The following is a 25,580-nucleotide window of genomic DNA, read 5'->3' on the forward strand; positions in this document are numbered from 1 at the left end:
CAAAAATTAAAAAATCAAAAGAAGCCATAGGTGACGCTATTACTAATGCAACAGCCCTCTCTTCTCTGCACGCCACCTCTCTGGGCTCACAGCCCCGAGTCCTCTGCAGTCCCTACCAGCATGCTCTGCCTTTTCCCCAGTAAATCTGAGAATCCAGAATTGTGTTTACTCTTCCCAAAAGCCATTCAATGATGCTTGTTCCTCTGGTGCCTGAGTGACTGGCTGCGGTGACCGGCCTCTGTCCAGAGTCTCCCCCGGCTCCGTAAACACCAGGTTGTCACGATTAATTAGAGTCACTACTGAGGCCCAGGACAGTGATTCCAGGTCCCCTGAGCAGGACAGACAGACTTGCTGCTTTGATAGCCGCTGATCCCCAGGTTAGCCAGCAGATTTTATGTCACTCCAATCAAGTGCCAAGGAGATCTTAAGAAAATGACAATGTACACTATTCTAAAATTTATATGGAAAAACGAGTACAGGAGTATACCCACGACCATTAAAAACAATCAAGGAGCATTGGTCCTGACCAGAAAGCAAAACGTAATAAAGTCATGGTCACTGAGGGGCCATTTCCACCTTAGGAGTAGACAAGTTTCCAACAGCACAGAACCAAAGTTGGAACCCTATAATCCATGAGGATTTAATAGATTATGGGGAGCAGGGCACCATTCTCCTTTTTAGTAGCCGGATTCCTTCTGTTCTTGGATAATTCCAATAGAAACTGTTTTCCTAGAAGAAAACCTTGGGAAGTTTCATGGATCCTGTGGTGGCTGTTGAGACACAGTCTTAGGTAAAATCCTGGGAAATATTCAACTCAGAGAAAATACTTTCTGAAAAAACTTTCACAGTCTTCCACTCTACTCCTACCTAGCTCTTCTTCCTCTTTTGAAAGTGGTGACCCTGGCATGTAGACTCTGGGGGACTGTGCCCTCCCTGTGTCCCCAGGCCATACCCCACCACCCCTTCAGCAGTTCTGTGCGTCCGTGTGTGTTTTGCAGGGCTGGGGATCTGGCCCAGCCCCAAGCATGCCGGCAAGTGCTGCACCCCAGCCCCCCAGCAGCTCTTAAGGAACATTTTATTAGGAAACATGGCAGGCCCGAAGACAGAACCTAATACCACTCCCCATGGGCACATCCACGGCTTCAACCAGTATCTGCGCCAAGCTGGTCTAGCTCAGCCTCGGCTTTTCCTGGCCTGAGACAGCGGTTTCATTCATGAACGTCTCCTCGCCACGCCTCTGCTGCACAGACAGTCTGTGCAGGCTGAGCCACCTAGAACGCACGCACTGTTTGTGAACCCGGCTGACAAACTGACCCGACTCGGCTCTTTGGGAGCTGGGAGAGTGTCCGCAAAATTTTCACTTTCTTCTTTGGTTGTTGTTTCACCCTGGTTTCCTATCGCTTTCTGAGGTCACATTGTTAGCTTGGATTTTGCTGAAAAAATATACCGAGTTCATCAAATTCTTTATTTTCATGAAATCGCACCTCACAGGAGAAAAAACATGTAAAAGGCAGCAAGTCAATGCCAGAGGAGCGACCCGGTGATTCAGGGGGAAAGGGGAGACCTGGAGGAGGAGGCCACACTGGCGTCGAGGGCACAGATCTGGGGCATGGGTGGACTGCCCCAGCGTCTGCCAGCAGGCCAGGCAGAGGTACCGGATTCCGATCCACGTGGCCCGGTTGCTGTGTTGACCAGGAAATCACAGGCTTGAGACCAGGAGCTGCAGGGCAGGGAAGCCCGGAAATCAGAAAGCGACTGTGTAAGAGCAGCTGGGCTCCCGAGGGAGAGGCCCCTGGGGGGCGCGGTCAGCTGGTCTGTCTTCCAGGTCTGCTGGGCAGCAGGCTGGCACTGAGCCAGAGGCAGGCTTTAGTGGATCAGTTGGAGAGGCTCTTTCTGCTGATCGGAACAGAAGACAGGAAGGGAGTAGTGGCCCACAAGGATGCACTGGGGCGTGGGGGCAGGGGCAGGCTGGGCCCAGAGCTCTGCGGGCCCGAGTGGAGGCTGGGGGACTGGTTGTGCATCCAGGGCACAGGGCCAGAGCTGGGCAGGAGGGTGTGGCTGAGGCAGGAGCTCAGAGGCGACCGGGAGTGGGAGCCGTCCGGTGCCAGGGTATCCAGCCACCCTTGGCTTCTGTCTCTCAGCATCCAGCCAAGTGTGTCTGCTGTCGGGTCCCCCACGGAAGGTTTGCTTTCTCTGCGCTTTCCATGCCGTGCAGAACAAGTTGTAAGCCAGGCCTGAAGTTTTCTTTCTAGTCGGGTGCTCAAAGGGAGCTCCTGTGAAGAAAAACCTGTAGGTTAGACATGTATCTAGAGGAGGCATGGGGCTGGGCCTGGTGGCACAACCTGTAATCTTAGCACTCTGGGAGGCTGGGGCAGGAGGGTCACAAGTGTGAGCCCAGCAGGGCAACTGAGACCGTATCTCAAAATAGAAAATGGAAAAGGGGCGGGGCTGTAGCTCAGTGTGAGGGCCCTGGCTGGAAGGAAGAAGCAAACTGGAGGGGTGAGCAGCCCGCTCAGCACCTTCCTAGCACCCTCAGGCCCTGGGGAGGTGCAGGCACAGACCTCGAGGCTGTGACTCAGCTCTCAGTTGGCAGCTCCCATCCCAGGGCGCCTGGGCCACCCAGTATCCACCTGGGCCTGCTGTGAGCAGAGCTGCGTCTCCTGAGGGGCGTAGGCTCCATCCAGGGTCCTGGCACTCCTATGACCCATGCCGATGCTAGGAGGACATGAGCACCGTTGCCCACTGGAGTTCACGGCACACACCAGAGCCTCCGAGTGCTCCTGGTGGAGGGGAGAACCTGCCCCGCAGGGACCACTCAGTGAGCACACAGGAGGGGCAGAAGGCTGAGAGTCCCCAGCACTGTGTCCTGTGATGCCTTCGTGCTTCTGAGAGATGGCCCCTGCTTAGTGGACAGCTGGGTCGTCAGAAACTCAACCCGACAAAGTCTTCCACTTTCTCTCAGGGTTCAGCTCTCTCCCCAGCAGGAAAATGTGCACGTCATTATGGGATGGAAGGCCCGGCCTTGTCTGCCTTCCTGATTCTGTCCACACGATGCCTGGCCCTGGACAATGACAAGCTGGGCCCTGTGGTCACACAGGTGGCACAGAGCCAGGAGTGGGCAGCCCCAGGCCAGGTTTGCCGCCTGATCTCACTGGAACGTGGAATCTGCTGACCTTGATCTGTGCCAAGTGCTGAGTTGGGGTTCGATGCAAGAGACAGCTTCTGTGGCTCTGTTGCATGCTAAGGTGGCTCTTGATAACTACACTGCACTGCGTATTTCAAAAAAGCCAGAAGGGAGGATCTGTGTGTGGGGCCGGCCTTGAACCCAGGTCCTCCTCATGTCAGGTAGGCACTCCACCATTGAGCTACATCCCGGTCCCCCTTCCCCTCCTCTTTGAACCAGGGTCATGCTATACTGCACAGGCTAGCCTTGAATTTGTGATCTTCCTGTCTCAGCCTCCCCAGTAGCTGGGATAACATGTGGCTTAAAGTGAAGGAGTTTGAGTGTTTTACCACATAGAAATGATCGGTGATGTGGACGTAGGTGTGAGATGCCTGATTTGAACAGCACACAACGTATCCATCCACGAAAGCGTCACACAGCACCTCATCTAGGTGTCAATTAAACAACAAAATTTTAAAACCACAAAAATAAAAGTGAAAAAAGGTAAACCCAAAAGACAAACCTCAATTCTGAAAAGAACAGCAGCAGCGCCGAGGGTGTGCTATTGCCGATTGGGAGGAGGCGAACTCTCACCTGGTCCTCTGGCCTCGGAGAGAAGGACGTCTGTGTTGGGAGGGCTGGTGGTCAGCGAGGAGGCCTCGAGGGTCTGAGGGTGTCTCGTCCCCGGCCCCTGCCGGAACTGAGCCTGTCGGGCCCTGGTGGGAGGTGCAGGAGAGGTGGACTGAGCGATGGGCAGCTCTCGGCCGCCGGAGCAGCTGAGCCTGAGCGGCCCAGGCCCCGCTTCCTGCCTCCAGTGTGGCACCTCTGCCAGCAGCCTCGGCAGGGACGGAGCGAGGGTGCCGCCTAATCTGGGACTGGCAGCCCCAAATCCAGGCTCAGGGAGGCTCCTCTCTGTGGTGGTCCCCACCCACGAGTCTTCAGTTCTCTGCGGATCTCAAGCGTTTGTGTCTGGGTCCTGGGCCGTGGCTTACTGCTCCACAGCCTTTACCCTAAAGATTATTTGTCCCATTTGAGTACAGACAACGATTTAAAAAATTGGTTTCCAACATTCCGCTAAAGGCTGCCAGGTTTCCTTACCTTAAAATGAACTGGGCTTCAGCCAGACTTGGTGGCACACGCCTATAATCTCAGCTCTCTGTGAGGCTGAGGCAGGAGGGTCGCAAGTTTGAGCCCAGCCTGGGCAACTGACTAACTTAATGAGCTCCTCTCTCATAATAAAATTTTTTTAAACAACTGGGGATGTAGCTCAGTGCAAAGGCTCTGGGTTCAATCCTCAGTGACAAACCAAAAACAAAGAGAAAGACAAAACAAAAATGGATGTCATCTTCTTCACCCCCAGGCAGAACAGATTATCCACTGAATTTCCTCCAGATCTGAGACCCTTTGGGCAGCAGGCAGCTCTTAATTAGAAGCAATAGATGCGGACCCCGACTGATTTAAGCAAAACAGGAACAAACTGCAAAAATACTTAGCGGCTGACCGAGGTCTCATAAGGCTGGAGACCTCGGCTTGAAGAATCAGAAGGATGAAGGGCACCGCGGGGCTCGGACTCGGGCTGGGGTGAGGGCACCGCGGGCGCCAGGGCTGAGCGGGGGCTGGAGCCAGGGGACTGTCTTCCGGGCTGGGGCTCGGTCCGCGGTGGCCAGAGGCAGTTTAGGGTTCTGGCGTGGGTTCACTTGAGTTCACAGAGAATCTAGGGGTGGGGCTGTCACGGACCGCGGTCTAGGGAGACATCAAGGCTCACAGTGACCGGGCACCCCGTGAGCGAGTCTCTCCCGGGTTCCCGGATCCGCCGGTGCATGTGTCTTCCTCCAGGATGGGACTAACGTCAGCCTCGGCCCTCAGCTGCCTGCGGTCGCTGCCGTGCAAGCATTCGACTGTGGCCAGCACGGGCGGGCGCCTTAGGCGCAGCCTGCAAGCAGAGCTCCAGGGCTACAGGTGACGTCACCATGCTGGGCTGCTCCCCCCACCCCACCCCGCGGACCTGTCCCGCTCCCCACCCCCTCTGAGAGCACCTTCCCGGTGGATCCCACGCCGGAGGTGTCCTTTGTGGGGTTCAAGCGGCCCGCGAGATCCCAGTATGGAGAGATCTGTGTTCTGAGCTGCTGAGTGGAACCTGCGCGCCGCCCTGTGCACCCTGCCCAGGGCCCGAGTTCCCACAGGAGCAGGGGCGGGGCTCTTTCTGCGCCTGGCCCTCTCCCTGGCCAGTGTGCAGCCCAACACACACTAGGTCCCATAATGCATGGATGGGGCGGGCACAGGACTCTTGGCTTTAAGTCCTGGGCTGGACTTAACTTGGTGCTCTCCATGCAGCTCGGTGCCCAGGGACCCTGCCCTAAGGACCCCTGGTCACTGCTGTCCCCTGCATCTTCATAATCCCTCACTCCCTGCAGTGACTTGTGTTTGAGTTCGCTCTCCCGAACTCCTGGGCTCCGGAGATCCTCCTGCTTCTGCCTCCCCTGCCACAAGGCTGTGAGCAGGCCGCCGCTCACTCAGCACTGCAAATCCCTTTTCTTCCTTTGTTATAAAAATTTAAAATCACAATTAAGATCTGTCCCCTACTGGTGTAAAAATAGCTCAGTGGAGCAAATGAATAAGCTAGAAACAGACCTGAATCCATACATTTAAAAATTGGCCTACCACAAGGGAACCATTGTGAATTCCCCAGGAAAGAATTTTAATGGTGATATAATTGGGTAATTATTCTGAGTAATAAAGTTATAACCTCATTCCCAATGATTACCAAGATAAATTTTGCATAGATTAAACAGTCTTCTATAAAAAGAGTGAATCAATAAGAGCAGAAAAATAGCAAATGTCAAATCTCCAAACAGGAAACAGCTTTTTAAGCCTAAACATTATTTCTCAGGGCTGGGGGTGTTGCTCAGCAGTAGGGCCCTGCAGTCTAAACCAGTGCTCAGTACTACTACTAATACTATTTTAAAAAATTTTAATTCATTGTTTTTGTGACAAGGACTCATTATGTTGTCCAGGCTGGCCTCAAACTCTGGCAATCCTCCTGCCTCAGCCTCTCAGGTTCTGGAATTACAGGTGTGTGCCACCATGCCTGGCTTAGTAATAATAATTAAAAAACCACAGAAGAATGCTTAAACCTTTGACACCAACTTGTTCTGTGGGAGTCTATTCTCAGGCAAAACCCAAGAGCTGCTGGCCAAGGCTAGGGAGTGACAGCGGCCCTTTCTGTGTGCCTTGAGTGTGAGGAAAGAGGAACAGAAACTGGCTTCCTTCTAGGCAAGCAGGGTGGCCTCTCCTTTCCCCACTGCTGGTGTGCAGGGAGCCTGGTCCAGGTTTGTAAGAAAAAACTCCAAATTCAAATTGCCTGCAGCCTGTTTGCACTGCTGGAGGTAAAAACAGTAGTGGAGACGCTTGGCTCTGCCCTGTGGGCTGGAGAGAGTGGAGGAGGCCGCCCATCAGGAGGGCAGCAGTCAGTGGGATCCTCAGTCAGGCGCTGGTGCCCATGGACTTTCTTCTAGCCAGGGAAGAGGGGAGGCGAAAGCCAGAGGGCTTCCCATGGGTCCTCAGGCGAGGGGCTCCCAGGTGAGAGGCGCCCACCTCATCTTGTCTGTGTAGATGTTTTATGTACCTGACACAGGCACACATGTCTAGTCTACACGTGTGCATGTGTTACATACATCATATACATAATGCACATCTAGCACGATTGTGCCCACGTGCACAGTGCATCATTTGGAAGTATGGATTCCTTTAGATGATACACACACAGGGCATGTGGTGCCCAATTCAAGATGCAGAAAATGCACCTCTTACACTAACTCTTGCTCTCCCTCCCTCCCCTCCAAACTCAGAAGCCCCTGGCTTCCACACCCCTCCCCTTGGAGGGGCTGTTGGGGGAGTGTTCTTCGAATATATGAGCAAATCTGTGCATGCCATCTTCCTCCTCTTTGTCTCTCTCCACGAATTCTAATATGATGCTCAGTATTAAGCATTTTGCATTTTCAAGATCATTCCACAGATGCCTGGGAATTTAGGCAATCCAGAAGCTGGTGTTTCAGCTCCCAGGCTCACTTGGGAACCTGAACAACACTCTGCTGATTTTCACTGTTTTTTTTGAAATTGAACAAATGCTTGTCAAGGTCTTATTCCTGGACCAGTAGTGGCCACTGAGTGGTGTGTGTTTTCTCCAGCTTGGATTTTGGGATGGTGTTTTAAAATTACCTATCAGAGGGATTCTTAAACTTTGCTGGGCCACTGGCATCTTTGAAAAATCTGACCAGGGCAATGGACTGTATTCAGAAGATCCACATGCCTACAAAAATTTAACTGTCTTGCCTTAGCTGGTTCATGAATGGCCTGAAACACCCGAGGAAACTATCCTAAGAAATCCCAGGATGTGAAACTTTTCAGGTATTTGGGACCATTCATCAAAATTTAGAATAAGTCACATTTCATCAGATTTACTATCTTCGCTAATTTGGGAGTGGTCCACAAGGAGAGGCTTTCCATACCAAAGCTGCCAAAGGCACGGAAAGATAAGACTGAGGCAGCTCTAAGAGTTGGAAATAAAATAACAGATGAGAGTCACCTGGGGTGGGAAGGGTTACTCCACTCAGACCCACAAATTCTACCCCCAGATGGAAATGTGCACTTCAGGGCCCCTCAGATCCACAGGACCCCAAGTTCTGTGGGTGGGGCAGAAATGTTTAAACTTTATTTTTTATCAGTACATACTTGTCATACATATTGCCCTGTACATATTTTTTCCCCATTTCCCTCCCCTCTTTCCAATCCTTTCCTCTCCATTTACAAAAGCTTTTCTATTTTTTTTCTTCCATTTCCTTGTCCCTTCTTCCTTTCCCCTTCCCTTTTGAACACGTTCTTCCTACTTCCCAATGTCAGGTAAGGCTACAGTCTGGAGGTGCATCCGTTTACCTACAAATGCCTCAAGTCTATCCTTTACTGGAGAGCAGTACTCCACTGTATAGGAACACATTTAATCCACTCAGTTGCTGATGGGCATATGGGCGTTTCTAAGATTTAGCTACTGCTGTCTGCTACTATAAACATGGGCGTGTACACATTACGGTGGCATGATGCCTGTAACTCTCCGGACGCCAGAAATCTGAAAAGTGTCGGGGAGTGCGTGGGAAGCGGTTTGGAAGCCACTGCGCAGGCCCCCAGTGAGGAGGGCGCTGGATCCAACGACCCGGGTGGGAATTTAGGACGCGGGCTCTGAAAGTTTAGGCAACTCTGGACGGCTCCCTGTGAACATAGCCCGCTCTTCTCTGCACGCACCCTGAGGATCCCGAGGGGTCCTCCCGCCGCCCACGCTTCCGAGCTCCTGGGAGGGGGCCCCAGGAAGGAGCGATAGAAAACGGGGGCCAGGGCCACACAGGCCCAACACAGTCCGGGAGCTCCGCTCAGTCGACACCACACCCAGGGCTCCCGTTAGCACTCCCACTTCCGGTGAGTAGGCTGTGGGACCGGACGCTCAGCCAATCAGCACCCTGCTCTTCTTCCGGTGTTCTGCCTGCTACCATGGAGACGGACCAGGCGAGTCCAAAGGCGGAGGGGGGCTCGGCCTGCCGTGCAGCAGTGAGTCCCGCCTACCACTGGCAGTTACCTCCTGGTCCCGGCCAGTGGGCTCATCCAGGGTGGGCTCCGCTCATTCACTTCCGATTTCCGGCCAATGGGAGCGCGGGCCGGCCACTCAGCGCCCGCCCCTTTGGCGTCGCGAGCTGCCCGGGAGATGGGCGGGCGAGTCCAGCGCGGAAGGTGCGGCTGACCAGGTTCGTGGCGTCCGTGGAGCCCGTGGGCCGATTCGAGGCGCCCTCTGTGGCCCCTGCGCCCTCCCGGGCCGGCTTGGCTTCGCGGCCTCTGAGGAGGGGCCGGACGGCCGCGGGGCGGCGGCTCCTCTCCCGCTGCGTCCCACTGGGCCTGGCCTCCCCTTGCCCCCCAGGTTCGGTTCGGGAGCCAGTCGCGCCCCGTGTGGGCAGGGCGCCGGCCCCGCAGAGATCCGGGTCCGGCCTGTGGAGAGGACCGCTCCCGCCGGCGCCCCTGCCGGGCTGTGCTGGGTCCCGAGTAGGAGGCTCCAGAGCTAGGGCTTTCCCGGAGGACTTTTCGGCTGAGTAAAAAACGCCCCACATTTTTATCAGCGTTCTCTGTGTGTCGGAACCAGCCTAGAGCTCGAACCTGACCGAGGGGCGACGAGGATGGAAAATAAAGAGACAGAATCAGGGCTAAAACGCGGAGGGCCGGTGGCTCCTGGCCCCTTGCGACCTAGAGCCCAGGTGACAGGCGTTATTTACTCAGACGCGGGCCCGGCGGTCAGCTCCGCGGCATTCCTCTGCCTCACCCTCCAAGCCCTGTCCGGGTGAACAGCAGGGTCTCCGCTTTTCCGACTTCTCCCGTCAGCGTGTCAGCACGCTCGCATGCCCTCCTTTTAGTGCTGAGCGAGGAGGCCAGTTGGGCCTCAGTCTTCCCATCAGGCCTCCCACAGCTGCTCAGGTTAGCGGGTTTCATTTTGGCAGATTTGTACGTGGCCGTAACACACCTGACACCCCCCCCCCTCCCCGGCCTAAGCTTCGCATTTGGGGAGGCTTCAGTGAGCGTAATGTAGCTTGAGCCTATTCACCCCACATTACTCAACCCTCACACCCTTCCTGTATTCTATTTCTCTTGTCTACTGATAGCCTTCCTTCTATTTTATTGCCATCGTTTTTACATTCTAGGTATTTGAGAGAACATGAGCTATTTGTCTGTGATCTGGCTTATTTTGCTGTACATGCTGATCTTTGAGATCCTTTTTTTTTTTTTTTTTGGTTAATGACAACATTTTGTTCTTTAAAGGGAATTTCTTTTTTTGAGGCAGGCTCACTGTATAGCCCAGGCTGGCCTCAAACTCAGTAGGTTGTCCTGCCTTAGCCTCCCAAGTGCTAGGATTGTAGACATGCATAGCTCCATATGTAATGTTTTAATGGAACCCAGTGCTTTGCATTCAGTTATGCTGCTTTCCTGCCTTAACAGCAGAGTTGAGTCGTTGGAACAGGAACTATAAGGCCTTTTTTTTTTCATCTAAAAAGATGAGTTTTCTTTTTTTTTTTTGGTACTGGGGATCGAACTCAGGTCCTTGTGCTTGTGCAGCAGGTGGCAAAACCACTGAGCTAAATCCCCAGCCCTGAGTTTTCTTATTTGAGGTGCAGTGTATTGCCCTTTAAAATTTGTTTTAAAAATCTGTAGAGATTTACCACAGTAAGGATTTTTTTGTTTGTTTGTTTTTTGAGACAGGGTCTCACTATGTAATTCAGGGTGGCCTTGAACTTACTATGTAGTCTGGGCAGGCCTCGAACTCAAAGTGATCTCCTGCCTCAGCCTCCTGAGCGCTGGGATTACAAGTGTGCACCACCATACCCGGCTCAGTAGTGTTAGCAGTAGTCACACTGTTCTGCACCGTAACTCTTTCTCTTCAGTTGAACATCTGTACCTGTGAAATCACTGGCTGTGCCCTCCTCATGCTGCCCCCTGGCCACCAGCATTCTGCTGTCTGGTGCTGTGAGTGTCACTGCTCTGGTGGCCTTGTTTAATTGGTGCCTGGCTGACCCCACTTCCTAGAACGTCCCTAGGGCTCCTCACGCTGTTGCTGTCCTGGAAGGTCCTGCCTTTTTAATGCTTCATTGAGCTCCCTGGGGATTAGTAAAGCCCACTTCTGGGGTATCTGGGGGGGACTTGCAGGCATGGCCTTGGGGTCTGTGTCTATCCCTCCCCCTTCTCTCCCAGTGTCGCCTGCTCTGCTCCTTGGCCACCGAAAGCTGAGCAGCTTTCCTCTGCCAAGCCTTCCACCATGATGTTTGTGCCAGCAGACCATGGACTGACTCCTCTGAGCCCTCGAGTCAGATAAACCCCTCCTCCCCCTCCAAGTTGTAGGCAGTCTGTCCCAGTAATGGGAAAGCTGACTAATACCCCACATAATACTTCACTGTGCATGTGTGTACATACTGCACTTGTGTGTATGTGTGTGTGTGTGTGTGTGTATGTGTATATATATACCACCTTGTGGTACTGAGCCATCACACTGAGCTGCATTCCTAGTCCTTTTTATCTTATTTTCTTACAATCTTGAGATGATCTTCCTAAATTGCCCAGGCTAGATTTGAACTTTGGATCCTCCTGCCTCAGCCTCCCAGAGTGCTGGGATTGTAACTCCAGGGTTTCCTTTTAGTTTTCTGAGCCACACTGCAGTAGCAGCATGTGCACCTCCAGTTTTTCTCCATCCTGGCCAACACTTGCTGTTGTGGTTTTGTGCTTTCGTCTTTATTGTGGCTCCCTTTATGGTGTGAGCTTGTGATATCTTGCTGTGGTTTTGATTTGCTTTGATAAGCGATGTCACGTTTTTCCATGTGCTTGTTGGTAGTTGATGCATCTTTTTTGGAGAAAAGTGTATTCAGGTTCCTTGCCCCGTCAGGATGAAGGTCCTGTTGAGTTTTAGGACCTTGTTTTGTGTTCTGGATGCCAGCCTCCCAAGACGTGTGGCTGTGGATGCCCTTTCGTTCTGGTGCTGGAGTCCTCATGCACAGAAATTTCTAATTTTGGTGTAGTTGCATTTACTTTTACCTTTGTGGACCATGATTATGGTGGTGTTTATTGCCCCTTTAGAGGAAATGAGGTATCATGCACATAGAATGAAATCACCCCTTAAAATGCACCATTCAGAGGTTTTCCGTGCAGTGAGGAAGTTGTAACCATGGCCACGAGTGAGTTACGGAATATTTTCGGCCCCCCTGAGAGAAACCTCAGCCCTGAACTTGTTGCTCTTTTATTTCAGAGGGGTTTTGTTAGGGGCTGTGCCTCCTGGCTACCAAATGAAATGCAGGTCATGTTTAAAGAGGATATTTAATGCTTGGGTAATTTCTGGGAAATATTTTTTTCAAAAAAGGAAGAGAATGAGGTAAATTTATGTTCTTTTTCCTCCAGCTTTGGTGAGATACAATTAGCAAATAATACATTTAAAGTGTGAAGTGAGACACTTTGATAGTCCTGTACACTGAGTTCCTGGAAGGGTTTCCACAGTCTAACATGCATAATCCCTTCAGAGACACTAGTTATCTGAAAGATTTTAGAGTACTTTGATAATGTACCTGTGTTGTTTGTGATTCTAATTCTACTCTTCTACTTTAATTCTAGGTGAAATCTAGTCTGATAAAAGATTATACAAAGTCCTTATTCACTCATGAAATGAAAAACAAATAATGGCCAAGAACTTGAACATGTTTAACTGTATGCACCCTGAGTCTGAAGGGTGAAATGCTTGGTGAAAAGCACAGTTCCTGACTGAGGCCGGAGGCCAGCAGTTCCATACATAGGGAGCATTTCAGTGTCTGTTGGACACCTGAGGCTCTGTGGCGGCCACAGGGTCTGTCACAGCGTGGGGAAGCAGTAATAGAGTGAGCTGTGTGGCTCCATCCCCTAACTGGAGTCATGGAAGCGGGCGCCAGGCGTGATGTGTCCTGTGCTGTGTCCCGCAAGCCAGTATTTTGCTGCCCCTGACTCCGGATGTACTTGGGCTGGCTCCGTCCCGTGGGTCAGGTGGAGCACTGTTGCTCCATGTGTGTCTCCACATCATTCGTACAGCCATTGTTGCATTTGCTTCTCATAGCTGGTGGCGTTTAAGGGACACATGTTAGCCTGTCATGCAGATACTGACTCTCCTCTCTTTTGGGCTAGGTTTCCATTGTAAAAGGGAAATCAAGAAAGATAGCAAAGTGGAAGAAAATCTCATTCATTCCCCAAGTTTGTACTTGTGTTCAAAATAGCTGTTTTCAGTTTAAGATCTTGTTGTAGGAAGTTGAACATTGATTTGTGAATTGCTTCTTTTATTTATCTTTTCTTTAGTTTTGTTTATAAAAAATGATGCAAGTTCCAGCACTGGCAGGTGGATTATATGGATTTGTAGGATTATTAGGTTTATTTAGATTTGGAGTACCCCAGGCTAAGCAGTCTATGCTAATGACTTGCTCTCTTGTACCTCTGTTTACCTTTAGATGCCGTTTGATTGTGTGTCAGCTGGCCCGAAATGGAAAACTTTATCCTATATGAGGAGATTGGCAGAGGAAGCAAGACTGTCGTCTATAAAGGGCGACGGAAGGGGACGATCAACTTCGTGGCAATTCTTTGTACCGAGAAATGCAAGAGGCCGGAGATAACCAACTGGGTGAGTCAAGTGGGTCTCCTTCCACGAGGGACAGACAGCTGCGACAGGAGAGCGACAGGGGTGTCAGGACAGAAGCCACCGCAGGCTGTGTCACCTGCTGCATTTTCAGGCTGCAGCGAGCGCCCTTTGTTGGTTGGGTGGTGCTGCCAGAGTAATAGACTGGTCCCGGGAGTCACCTCTGAAGGGTGCTTAGGGTGCAAAGGAAACTACCAGATGTCTCCTGCGACTGAGGATATGAACATGAAGTTTCCCAAAAGGATCCTGGGTGAGCGCTTAGCTTGGAGTAGCAGTGTCACTCTCCAGCCTGTGCCATGTGGGCCATACCTGGCATCGCTCACGGGTGACTGACAGGCTGGTCCTCAAGATTGTGTGGAGCCACCGGGGAGAGATCTGGAGGCTGAGGCCGCATGATGCTTTCCAGCTCTCTCAGGAGCAGGAGCAAACGCTGCCCTTCTCGGTGAACCCAGCCCTGACCGAGTCTCGGGCCTCTGCCTTAGCAGGGAACCCTGAGCACCTGGTGGAGAGAGTGTCGCCTTGGGAAGGTGATGTAAGAGTGGGCGCCGGGTCAAGTGAAGCGTCCAGTGTGTGCTAGAACCAACATGGCGAGCGTGTCCAGGGTGGGCGTCTGAGGGTCCTTTGGCCCCGGGCACACTAGAGTGGAAAGTCCAGAGGTAAAGTAGTAGGGCCTGCCTGAGGCCTGAGGGTTTACTGCGATCATCCACACAGAGATCTGTGACACAGCCGGTGAGGCACACGCCGGCCATCTCGGCACTCTGGGAAGCTGGGCTCACAAACCTGGGCCCAGCCAGGCAGCTTAGTGATTTAGTGAGACCCCATTTCAAAAAATAAATGAATAAATAAATAAAACAAGGGCTGAGGCTGTGCAGAGGGCCTGGGTTCAGTCCCTGGTACCTCAGGAAACAATACTGTGATGGCTGATCTTTGGTTCCGTAGGAACTGCTTGTTCCCTTGTTTCTGGTTCCTGAAGGATCAGCCCCTCTGCCTCCTGTCAGGCCTCCTGAGCCCGAAGTCCCCTCCCCAGGGCTTCCAGGACGCAGGCTGCTGGGCTCACCTTCCAGTTGCAGAAGCCCCTGTGCTGGGTCCCAGGGGCCACAGGGCTGTGGCTCCGAGGCTGCTGCCCGGGACACCTGCTCCCACCCTGACCTTGTTGCACCTGGGAGGGGACCTTCGGTGTCACAGGGGCCAGGCCTGAGCCTGAGGGTGACACCTGCTGCTCATTCCGGAAACAGTGTACGTCACCTCGTGCTGTGTTCCTGTCCCCGAGTCTGGCTCTGGGTTGGGCCTGTAATTCTGCATGAGTACCTTGGGTTCAGTAACAGACCAAAAAACCAGGGCTTTTTGTTCCAGATACCTTTAGGATAAGCTAAGCTATGATATTTGGTGGGTTAGGTGTTTTTAAATATTATTTTCTTTTGAGCTGGGTGTGGTGATTTACACCTGTAATCCCAGCCCTCAGGAGGCTGAGGCAGGAGGGTCTCGGCTACATAGTGAGTTCAGAGCCAGCCTGAACTGCAAAGGGAAACCCTGACTCAAAAAACCAAAAAAAAAAATTATTTTCTTTTGAGACAGTATCTTGCTACCTCCCTTAAGTTGCCCAGCCTGGCTGCTCCATGTTTGAATTATGATGTTTTCACCCTGTGATGGTCTTTGGGAGTAGCTAGTCGTAATTCAGGGGGTACCTGTGCTTTCACCACCGGCAGCAGCTGTTTCAGTGTAACCTTCTGGTCATTTCCTAGGAATAATTCTTCTGCAGCTTGTATTTATAAAATGAGTGTTCTCCCCTCTGCAGTGCTGGGGATTGAACCCGGGTCTGTGCACGCTGAGCGGGTCCTCCAGCCCAAACACATGATGTGAGATTGTACGTGTTAGCATTTTCCCATGTGATCAGCTCTCTTAACCATAATTTCTAATACCTGTAAACACATTTTCTTATCGATTTATGGGTTACATATTAGGTGGTTCTTAGTAGGTGCAAGGGTTTAAGAAAAAATATGTTGTTTTTGAGAGTGCATGCTGTGTTATTTTTTAGAATATTATCATTTTAATTAAGTGATTGACTTAGATTTTAATCCAACGTGGCCCAAGCCTAAATGCTATGTTTTTACAGGTCCGTCTCACCCATGAAATTAAACACAAGAATATTGTAACTTTTCACGAATGGTATGAGACCAGCAACCACCTCTGGCTGGTCGTGGAGCTCTGCACAGGTGAGCATATGTAGGAAGCTGAATGGGAAAATATAGGGCAGTGGAGGCAAGTCTATGGCAGGTGTGCCGCAGCGGGCACACAGCCCTCTGTTGGCCTAGAGCCAAGTTGCCCCAGCTGCCGAGGGTCAGATAACAGCTGTTTATTCTGAACTGAAACCTCAGTATTCAGGTTCAATTGCAGTGTTGGCACTTGACGATAAATAAGTGGGTTTTGGGTTGCAGTTTGGGCACACGGTCTCTAAAAGGTTCGCCATCCCTGATGTAGGGTGTAAACTTTCCTTTTCTATTGCAACTGTAAATAGTATTGATATTATTTACTATATTAACTTGAAAAATCTATTGCTTGATAGGTATTGGGGAAAGGTAAAATAGGATATTTTGTAAAAGGAAGAATTATATAAAATTCAATTTGGAGTGGACTTTAGAATGTTACTAAAACACCTACATAACAGTTTAGGAATATTTTAGTGTGATTAATTTGTTCTAAAAGCTTTTTAGTAAATAAAGCCTCAGGTTAACTAACTGTTATTTAGCTAATACATTTATAAAATGATCTTGTTTCTATGTAAAGGATATGTGGGCTTTATAAAAGCTTGATACGGAAAAGGACAAAGATGAACCAACAAATATCACACCTCACAGTAATCATAGTCCCCGGTCACAGCTGTCGCTTCATGCAGTTTTCTAGGACAGTGCACAGGGAGAAAGGTGACCAAATTCCTGGATAATAGCTGGGCTTGCAGTCTCACATTTTAAAAGCTTAACAGAAAGTAAATGTAATGAGTATCACAATTAGTTTATTGTATTTGTACATTGAGTAATAATGAAAGATCACTAACTTTTGATGCAGTATAATTCTTTGCTGTATTTCATCTGTTGGCATTTAAAATTATAAAGCTAAATTATAAGAGGTTGTTTGTCTCTTGAGTCAGTGGCAGGGATCATGCTTGGGCTCCCCTCGCAGACACACTCAGTGGCCAGGGTCCCCTGGGTGCCTTGCATGGCAGTGTTGTTTCTGATGCTTGACCAGCTGTGATAGCCTAGCGCTCGATCGTGCCTGTGTTAGTACGATTCCTCACCCACTGAAAGAAAATAAACAAAACCCTAAGTACTTTCTCCTTCCATTATGGAAGTTGTGACTGAACTTTCACAAGCCGGCTGAGACTTGGCTGCGGTTATCATCTCTGTCCTTTCCAATTCTCCTGACTGACATGGTAGCCTTGACTTCCCTGTGGCCTTCTCTTCCCTGGGCTGTGCAGGCAGGGCTGGATCGTCGCCTGTGCAGGAGCTGTCGCCTTTGCGAGTGTGACCTGCTGTGCATGTGAGTTAGTGAGCCTGTGCTTGCAGACTGAAATGGAAGTCTATAGTTTTGGGTTAGAACTTAGCACAAATTTCTGCAGCCCGTTACTTCCTGAGGGATCAGGGTAATAATCCTCTCATCCCTGCTCACCTGTTGCCATCTTAGGTGGGGCAGCACTGGCTGGCAAGGGCCCAGACCTGGCCCACTGTGCCTGCACACACATCTTTCTTCTGCCACACTGCTCATGCCAGTGCTCATGTCATCCCGTCTTGACCTCAGACACCCTGTGACATCAGTGGGTTCAAGTGTGTGATTTTTTTTTTTGGTTCCAGGGATCAAACTTGGGACCTTGTGCTTGCGAGGCATCAGGTGTGTGATTTTAATCAACTCTTTGCAGGCGGTTCTCTAGAAACAGTTATTGCCCAAGATGAAAACCTCCCAGAAGATGTGGTGAGAGAATTTGGGGTTGACCTGATTGCTGGCTTGCATCATCTTCACGAACTTGGCATTCTCTTTTGTGACATTTCTCCTGGGAAGGTAATCCATGAATTGTAATTTCTTTAACTACTAATGTTAGAGGTGTTAGTGTGTGTGTGTGTGTGTGTGTGTGTGTGTGTGTGTGTGTGTGTGTGTTAATGGCAGTTAAATACTCTGCCACTGAGCTACATCCCCAGACCCAGTCCCTGGGAGCTGTTGGCTTCAGGAGTGTCCTCGCCTCCCTGGGCTTCCTGTGGAAAGTGGTGTTGTGTTTGCATCCAGCCCCTCCTGTGCATCGAGACACCTGTGGCTTTGCAGCGCACCCAGTGCAGTGCACGTGCAGTGCCGTTTATATGGTTGTTATGCTGTGTTGTTAAGGAATAATGAATAAGGAGTACACATTCAGTATAGACAAATATTTTTTCAAATATGTTTGATCCTCAGTTGGCTGAATCTGGAGATGCAGAACCTGAGGACTCAGTGGGGTGATGACTATACGTTTTCCTCTTTCCTGAAACCAGAGGTTTCCCTCTATGCTCTCTAGGATTGGACAGTTGTTGATTCTGTTATTAAAATGTTATTTTTCTTTGATTCTGTTATTAAAATGTTATTTTTCATTTGCTTCCTTTTAGTAGAAGTTGTTAGCCAACCCTCCAGAAGCCTGTAACGGATTTGTAAGAGGAGCAGACAAATGTGTGAACTAAATCGAACTTGTCTCTGAAAATGTTTGTGTCTGAATCTTCTTAGATACTCTTGGAAGGTCCTGGGACATTGAAGTTTAGCAATTTTTGCTTGGCGAAAGCGGAAGGTGAGAATTTGGAAGAGTTCTTCGCTTTGGTGGCAGAAGAAGGAGGAGGCGACAGTGTGGAAAGTGTATTGAACATGAAAAAGAGAGTCCAAGGTGCGTGGGCCTGGGAGCTCGAGGTCACAGCTCTAGTTGTGGGTCGCCCGTGTCCCGGATAGGAGAGGATGCTGGCCTTCTGTTTGTCACCCTGGTATTGAATGGTGACCGGGAAAAGTCTGGGCACAAGTGTGGCTTTGTGCTTGACCTCACAGGGCCCATGGGAGGCTCTCACTGTGGTGTTTGCTGAGAGCGAAGGGTGACACCACCACACGAGTGTCCATGGGAGACGTGAGGGCTGCTGGTCAGCCTGTCTGTGGGCCCCGGAGCTGTGGTTTTTGGGGATGTTTACTCAGTATAGTTTTGTTTCCAGGTGACCAGTGACTGCTCACTTCATGGAGTGAGTGTTCTTCCTGGTAGGTGGAGAGGGAAGAAGAACCCTGGTTTTTGTGGGGTACTGCATCTGCCTAGGTGCCTGAAGAGTATCTCCCTTCCAGTTCTGAAACATGTGGTTTCCACTTATGGCTAAGCCTTGCATGAAGTGTACATGACGCACATGCATGCTACCTACCATGCACTTCCACTGTCTGGGGGGTTTGGGGATATGTGGTGGGGTCGCATCTAGTCCCCTGCCAGAGCCAGTGATGTTGAGAAGTGAGAGGAGGCACTGGGAGGTGGCGATGTGCTGCATTCTTTCCCCCTGCTTTAAAGATACCCTCTGTGTACCTGGTCCATGAGGGGCTGCCAGGACTGGCGCCCTGGGGCTCACTCTTGGTGGGTTTGGAGTTTGAATCATAGATAGATCTTTGCTGTTAAGCCAGTGGGATTTCAGGGTTGTTACTTGTGCTTAACTTGGCCCATTTAATTGTAGTAGTTTAATAAGGGTTCTTTTGACTTTTTTAATTGTTAGTTGAATTTATATTTATTAATACACACGCATAACTCAATGTGCCACACTGTTCACTAAGGTAGATTTGCATAATCTATATTCATAATGTATTGTCCTTTGTACAATATAATCTTCAAATTAGAAAACATTTAAAAAATGTGAAATGTATGTGTCTTCATTACTTTTCTCGTTGCTGAGACGAAATACCTGACACCCACAAATTAAAGGAGGAAAGGTTTATTGTAGCTCAGTTTGTAGAGATTTCAGTCCATAGTTGGCTGGTTCCAGGGCAGGGCGGCATGGCAAAGGGGGATCACAGAGGAGAAACAGTCCACGGCAGGGCAGGCAGGAGGCAGGAAGCAGTGAGCCTTCTGGACTTTTAGCCCATCCAGGCTGAAAGCCTATTGATGGAATGGTGTACCCACACTCAGGATGGGCCTTCCCATTATCACCCAGAACTATGCTAAACCAATCAGAGGGCCTAATCTAGTACCACACACTCTTAATCCCAGTATCATCTACCCTACATCCAGGAGCCACCTCCAAAAAGGCCCATCTATGAGTGCATGAGGCTTCGGGAGGACATTTCATACAAGCCATAACAGCTTGTGAAGTTTTAGTCGTGTACACATTTCCCTCCTGTCTTTGTTCATCTCCTCAGGTCTCTCCCAGTAGCTTTGTAGGGTAGAGTATAGATGCCTAACAATTGTTCTTTGCACTTTGATTTTAGGGCCCCCTGTATACACTGCTCCAGAAATTGTGAGGGGCGCTGACTTCTCCATTTCCACTGACCTGTGGTCATTCGGCTGTCTGCTCTATGAAATGTTTTCAGGTGATTACTTTCTGTTTCAGTGTAAAATCAGAGTGAGCTGACACAAAGAAATAATGTCAAAAAAGTTTATGCTTGTATTTTGCAAATATTTAACCCATAAGATGTCAAAAATCCAGTTTTATTAAATTTTTGTATATACCAATTTTGGCTAATTTGATTGATGTCAAGGTATATGCAGGTTTTCAAGAGCTTTTTGGCAATAGGTAATTTTTCATGATACTCATCTGGAATTTTGAAATGTACCTAATTATTAAAAACTGGGTTATTAATAGCAATTCTTCAAAAGGTGCATCATGACTGAATTATTTGGAGGTGTTGAGTAGCCCATGAAGCCTTGGATCATGGTAGTGGTCATATGTCATAAGTGAGTTTGTGTTTTGGTTAGGATAATAAATTCTGAATCAGAGAAATGTAAAAAAGTAGACAGTATACCTGTGTATATATTAGGCATCAGTAATTAATGACTGCTTTTTCCTGTTAAGTGTGTAATTCTGAAACATCTGTAGCTAAGTTCAGAAATATTGATGATAGCACACAATGTAATTTTGCAAGTTAATGTGATTTCAGGAAAACCTCCATTCTTCTCAGAAAGTGCTTCAGAATTAGTTGAAAAGATTTTATATGAAGATCCTCTGCCACCTGTTCCAAAAGGTGAGATTTCTTATGATAAATTCAGTTAATTTCCATCTTACACTGATTTACATCCTACACTTTACTTGACTCAAAATCTTTTTTAATGATTCGTAACCTCTAAAAGTTATATTTTATGTTTAATCCCAAATTGATAGTTTTTTTGTGCTATTTCTTTTGATACTGAAATTGAAAGCAAAGCACTAATGTTTTCTTTCATTTAACAACATGAATTAGTTTGTGCTTCTGTATCACCAGAAGCCCGGTTTAGAGATTTTAAAAGATCAAGCCCATATATATTTACATTCTTAGTTCACCATTTGCCTAATTTGTGTTCCCAGCTTGGGGTTGCTCTTGTGTGGCGTCTGGGTGGGAGCAGATCAGGCCTGTTGCAGTGCTCTTCTTGAGGCATCCAGCTGCCCTGACATCTTTCATGCTAGAGACAGTTGTCCTATTTTAAAGGTTATGAACCTCAATCACATAAATTATGTTAACGTAATAATCTACCATTAACACTAATTTTCCTTTTTTTTTTCGGGTACCAGGGATTGAACTCTGGACCTTGCGCTTCTGAGTCAGGCATGGTGCCACTGAGCTAAATCCCTGGCCCCCCATTAACACTAATTTTAAAGAAAGAAAAGAAAAACAAATGGCATAAATGTGGTTAACATGTTGCTGTACATTATTAGGGAAGTTATGACCCCTAAATTCTACAAAAATTTATGCTGCCTATATTTTAAAATTTTATTTATTTATTTTTGGTACAGGGACTCAGACTCAGGGCCTCACGCTTGCCAGGCAGGCGCTGTACCGCTGAGCTACATCCCCAGCCCTATGCTGTATTTAAAAGAAAAATTTTTCAGAAGTAATGAGTGAAAGAGATGTGCAGAATATTTTTAGTGTTTTTTTTTTTTTTGGTACCGGGGATTGAACTCTGGACCTTGCGCTTGTGAGAGAGGCAGCGGCAGCACTGAGCTACATCCCCAGCCCTATTTTCAGTGTTTTTTTGAATTACTCATGGTGAAGAAAAACTCGATATTTTGAAAGTCTATTTCTTTTTTTGGGGGGGGGAGGGGGTACCGGGGATCAAACTCGGGTCCTTGTGCTTGTGCAGCAGGCCGCGAAACCACTGAGCTGAATACCCAGCCCGAAAGTAGTCTGTTTCTTAAAACAAAAGCTAAATTCCTTGCTTGCTGTACTGTATTATTTTCTGCTATAAGTTAAAGGCTGTCACGTAGGGAGGAGAAATTTGAAAATGAAGGTGTGAAGGGCCCATGCTATCATTTCCTGGGGGCTTCCTAGAACTGGCTGCAGGGCCCCTGGTGCCATCTGTGCCCCTGAGCCACCCAGGTCCTGCTGCAGTCTCAGGTCCAGGTCTTCATGGGCTCTCCGCCATAGCCAGGTGAACTGGCCGCGGTACATCTCCATCCGGCTCAAAAACACAAGCGTCGTGAGACTATGGGATTGGTAGCTCTGTACAGCTCTGGTGTTCATTGTGTCCCTGTTAAAAATCTTCAGAGTAAAAGGGAGACACAGGTATTCTCCTCACCGGGTGGGGCATGGTGCACAGCTGTGACCTCAGCACCCTGGGAGGCCGAGGAGGAAGAGCACAGGCTCAAGCCTGCCTTGGCCAACTTAGGTAGACCCTGTCAAAAAGCAGGGGCCTGGGGATGTTGCTCAGTGCAAAGGCCCTGTGTTCCGTTCCCAGTACCACCCAAATAGGAAAGGGGACAGTCGGTCAGGTTTGGATTGCCTGAGAACAGGCGTAATTAATTGTCCGTGACCGGGTAGGCGGTGACCCTTACTGGGGCTGTGTGGGGAGGAGGCGTGCTTGGTTCAGGCTGTGATTTGAGACCCGGTTTTCCGGGTGCCCCTGTGCCCGCACCTCCCTGCTCTGCCCTGCCCGCCGCACACAGGAGTGTGACTGCTGTGGATGGAGCCCAGGTTGCTGCAGCTTCTGTGCGTCTCAGGTTTGATCGCCTTCGTGCTGGCGCAGGATGTTAAAGTTGACGTGTCTTACCACTTTTCTTTTTTCCTCTTGGAAATTCATTTACTTACAGATTCTTCACGTCCTAAAGCCTCTTCAGATTTTATTAATTTGCTTGATGGCTTACTTCAGAAAGATCCTCAGAAAAGGTATGGGCGGTCTTTAGATGCAAACAGGTACTAGAATCTTATCCCTTCACATACTTTTAAAACAGTGTTGTTCTTAATGTGCAGATAGTTGTCCAAGTTACTTTTTTTTATAAAGAAGTCTGACGTTGGGCCGGGGATTTAGCTCAGTGGTTTCACTGCCTGCTGCACAAGCGCAAGGACCCAAGTTCAATCCCCGGTACCGAAAAAAAAAAAAAAAAAAAAAGGAAGTCTGGCTTTGGATTAAGACTTTATGCTTTTTGTAGTTCTTAATCAGGTGGGGTTTTTTTCATTAAGTTTATTGGTACATTTTAGGTATACAATATAGTTAACATTCATCGTTGGGATCTTGTACCTTTACATGATGTATCTTGGTTCTTATTTTTTCCCCATTCCCCTGCCCTCCCTTCATCCCCTCCACCCAGGCAGGGTTTTTAAAGTTTCACTTTTTATATGTTAAGTGGCTGCTGAGGGCTGGCGTGTGGCTCAGTGACCGAGCCCTGACCTGATATCTGTGAGGCCCTGGGTTTGATCCTCAGTACCTCAGGAAAACTTGCCTAGTAGGCCGACATGTTTTCTTGTAAATCTCAAATCCAAGAAGTGGATTTGTTTGTCTTTATTGTATGTTTCAGGTTAATCGTTTCAGACCATTGAATTAGGAATGGTACTGTCAAGAGAATAATGTAGTGTGGCCTGAGCAGTGTCTTACTGTGATTTATTTTTATGATACCCTATCACAATGGCGGTATTAAGTGACAGGCCAGTAGGCTGGCCAGGAATGTTGTGTGTTACAGTGATGGCAGGAGCTTAGAAACCCTGAAGCTCTAGTTCAGGAAGGCTACCAGTGGTGGGGTCTCCTCGCCCTGGGGTCCAGAGCAGCCCCCACTCTGGCAGTCCCCAGCCTGGGTCCCAGCACCGTGCTCACTGAGGTGTGCCCTGTCCAAGAGGAACTACTCTGGTTCTGGTTCAGCCTATGGGTGGAGGTGAGGGAGATCTAGACAGGTATGTGGGGGGCTCCTGCTCAGGGTGCAGAATGGAGAATAAATTTAGGGTACAAAATACTCCATTCACATTTATTACACACATGAAGAAAACACTGTGGAAGGAGACGCTGACTCTTTTGTAGCTGTAAGGCAGACTTTTCTCAGCTTACATTGAGTGAGTTAGGATTGGTTATCTAGGTGGGTAATCTTAGGTAGATAGGACATACATATAGATACTGTTTACAGTCACTGTATCCTCCGGTTCTGCATCTGTGGATTCCACCAATCGCAGATTGAAAATATATGAAAAATTGAGTGTGTACTAATTTGTGCCATTACTGCCTAAACAGTGCAGTGTAACAGCTGTACGATAGCAGTTCCATTATATTGGGTATTAGAAGTAATGTAGAGATGACTGAAAGTCCATGAGAGGATGTGTGTAGGTTACACCTGTGATCCCAGCACTCTGGGAGGCTGAGGCAGGAGGATTGCAAGTTTAAGCCAGCCTGGGCAACTTAGCAATTTATCAAGACCCTGTCTTACAATAAAAAAGAAAGTGCTGTAGCTCAGGGGATGTAGGTCAGTGCAAAGGCCTGAGTCCAGTATCCAGTACTGTAAAAACAAGCAAACAAAACCCCACACATGTCATTTGATATAGGCCCCGAGCATCCTTGGGTTTGGTCTCTGTCCCCTGAGGTGCAGAGGGAAGACTGATTAGCACGGAGCAGCCTCAGGGGTCCATGCTCATAGCCTTGTATTTTATAATTGTTTGCTTAAAGGTATTTGTCCATAACCAATTAGTTTCTCTCAAGGTATGTTATGGGTATTTTCCCATGTTAGTAAATATATCTGCGTAGTCATTTGGCTACAGAATGTACATGCAACAGTCTAATGAAAACCAGATTCAGTGTTTCTGGATTGACAGTAGTGTACAAACTGCTATGTTAAGTTTCCTTGTATGTTTTTTTCTTCTGGGTTCACGTGGGCAGTGAGCTCTGTATACATTTCTCAAAGTGGACTTGCAGTGGAAGGCTCAGAGCACCAGAGTTGGATGCGTTGGCAGGGCATAAACATAGATGCACTTTGCAGTATTCTAGGGATATGTGCTGATTCACACTTCCAGCACCCATACCTGCCACCCTCACCTACAGTAGGCTTGCGTAATCTTTTATTTATTTGCCATACTCATGGCTGAAAATAAATTTTATACTATCGGCCATTTTTATTTTGCTTTAGGTGAATTCTTTTCTTTCTTTTTGTTTTTGTAGTATGGGGAATTAAACCATGGGCCTTCACACTGGGCTACATCCCAAGGCCCTTTTATTTTGAAGCAAGGTTTTGTAATCCTACCTCGGCCTCCCAGAGTGCTGGATTACAGGCACGCACCACCATACACTTCCTTCAGTGAATTACAAGAGCCCTTTGTGTAAAAGAGATAGCATATGTGGTTCTTTTTCTTTTATATTTGTGTTTTACTTTAGATCAACAATCTATTTCAATAGAGATTTTTTTGGTACTGGGGATCGAACTCACGACCTTGTGCTTGCCAGGCAGGCGCAGCGCCACTGAGCTAAATTCCTGGCCCTCAGCACAGATATTTTGAGTAATTAATCAAACACATTTTTTCTTTAAATGTTGGGTAGGTGTACCCTTCCCTAACCTGTGAGTATCCGAGGGCCATAGTCCATAGGCAAGTAGTAAGACTTGCTTCCCTGAAAGTGAGTCTCATGTTGGATACGGGTGAGTCGTGTCAGCAGGAGTGGACCAGAGGTGATGTTATTCTAACACCTCAGTGAAGTGTGGCTCTATAGTCTGGGAGCTCCAGTTCTGGTTGGTTTCTGAATGAGGTGCTGGAAGTGAAGTTCCCAGACTGAAAGTGTCACACAGCCAGGTCACT

At 48.7% G+C, this 25,580-nt stretch overlaps 1 protein-coding gene and 1 long non-coding RNA gene across 15 annotated transcripts in view; one reads left to right on the forward strand and one right to left on the reverse strand.

Moving 5' to 3' along the window:
* Positions 1-1,446: 1,446 nt before the first annotated feature.
* On the reverse strand, positions 1,447-5,367 carry LOC101726552 (uncharacterized). Of its 3 annotated transcripts, none has more exons than XR_015451087.1 (5): positions 5,200-5,367; positions 4,262-5,116; positions 3,758-4,173; positions 3,514-3,611; positions 1,447-2,273 (listed from the first exon to the last, which is right to left on the reverse strand). It is a non-coding gene; the product is annotated as an uncharacterized LOC101726552 (long non-coding RNA). The 3 variants fall into 3 exon arrangements; XR_015451088.1 differs by having other exon boundaries at positions 3,758-3,879; positions 5,200-5,363; XR_015451086.1 differs by having other exon boundaries at positions 3,758-5,116; positions 5,200-5,366.
* A 3,458-nt stretch (positions 5,368-8,825) lies between these two features.
* Ulk4 (unc-51 like kinase 4) overlaps positions 8,826-25,580 on the forward strand; it is a 379,759-nt gene continuing 363,004 nt past the window's right edge. For all 12 annotated transcript variants that reach the window (XR_015451092.1, XR_015451093.1, XR_015451090.1 and 9 more), the window contains exons 1-8: positions 8,826-8,952; positions 13,201-13,370; positions 15,499-15,598; positions 17,296-17,435; positions 18,123-18,276; positions 19,836-19,937; positions 20,505-20,588; positions 22,628-22,703. Coding sequence is in view for 7 of the 12 variants with exons in the window: in XM_004835115.3 (XP_004835172.1) it covers positions 13,233-13,370; positions 15,499-15,598; positions 17,296-17,435; positions 18,123-18,276; positions 19,836-19,937; positions 20,505-20,588; positions 22,628-22,703 (794 nt within the window). In the remaining 5 variants the exon portion in view is untranslated. The remainder of the gene's footprint in view (positions 8,953-13,200; positions 13,371-15,498; positions 15,599-17,295; positions 17,436-18,122; positions 18,277-19,835; positions 19,938-20,504; positions 20,589-22,627; positions 22,704-25,580) is intronic.

This window comes from Heterocephalus glaber, unplaced genomic scaffold (genome assembly GCF_053883595.1).
Source record: "Heterocephalus glaber isolate CG9 unplaced genomic scaffold, H.glaber_assembly_v1.0 deba00001175, whole genome shotgun sequence".
NCBI classification, from domain to species: Eukaryota; Metazoa; Chordata; class Mammalia; order Rodentia; family Bathyergidae; genus Heterocephalus; species Heterocephalus glaber.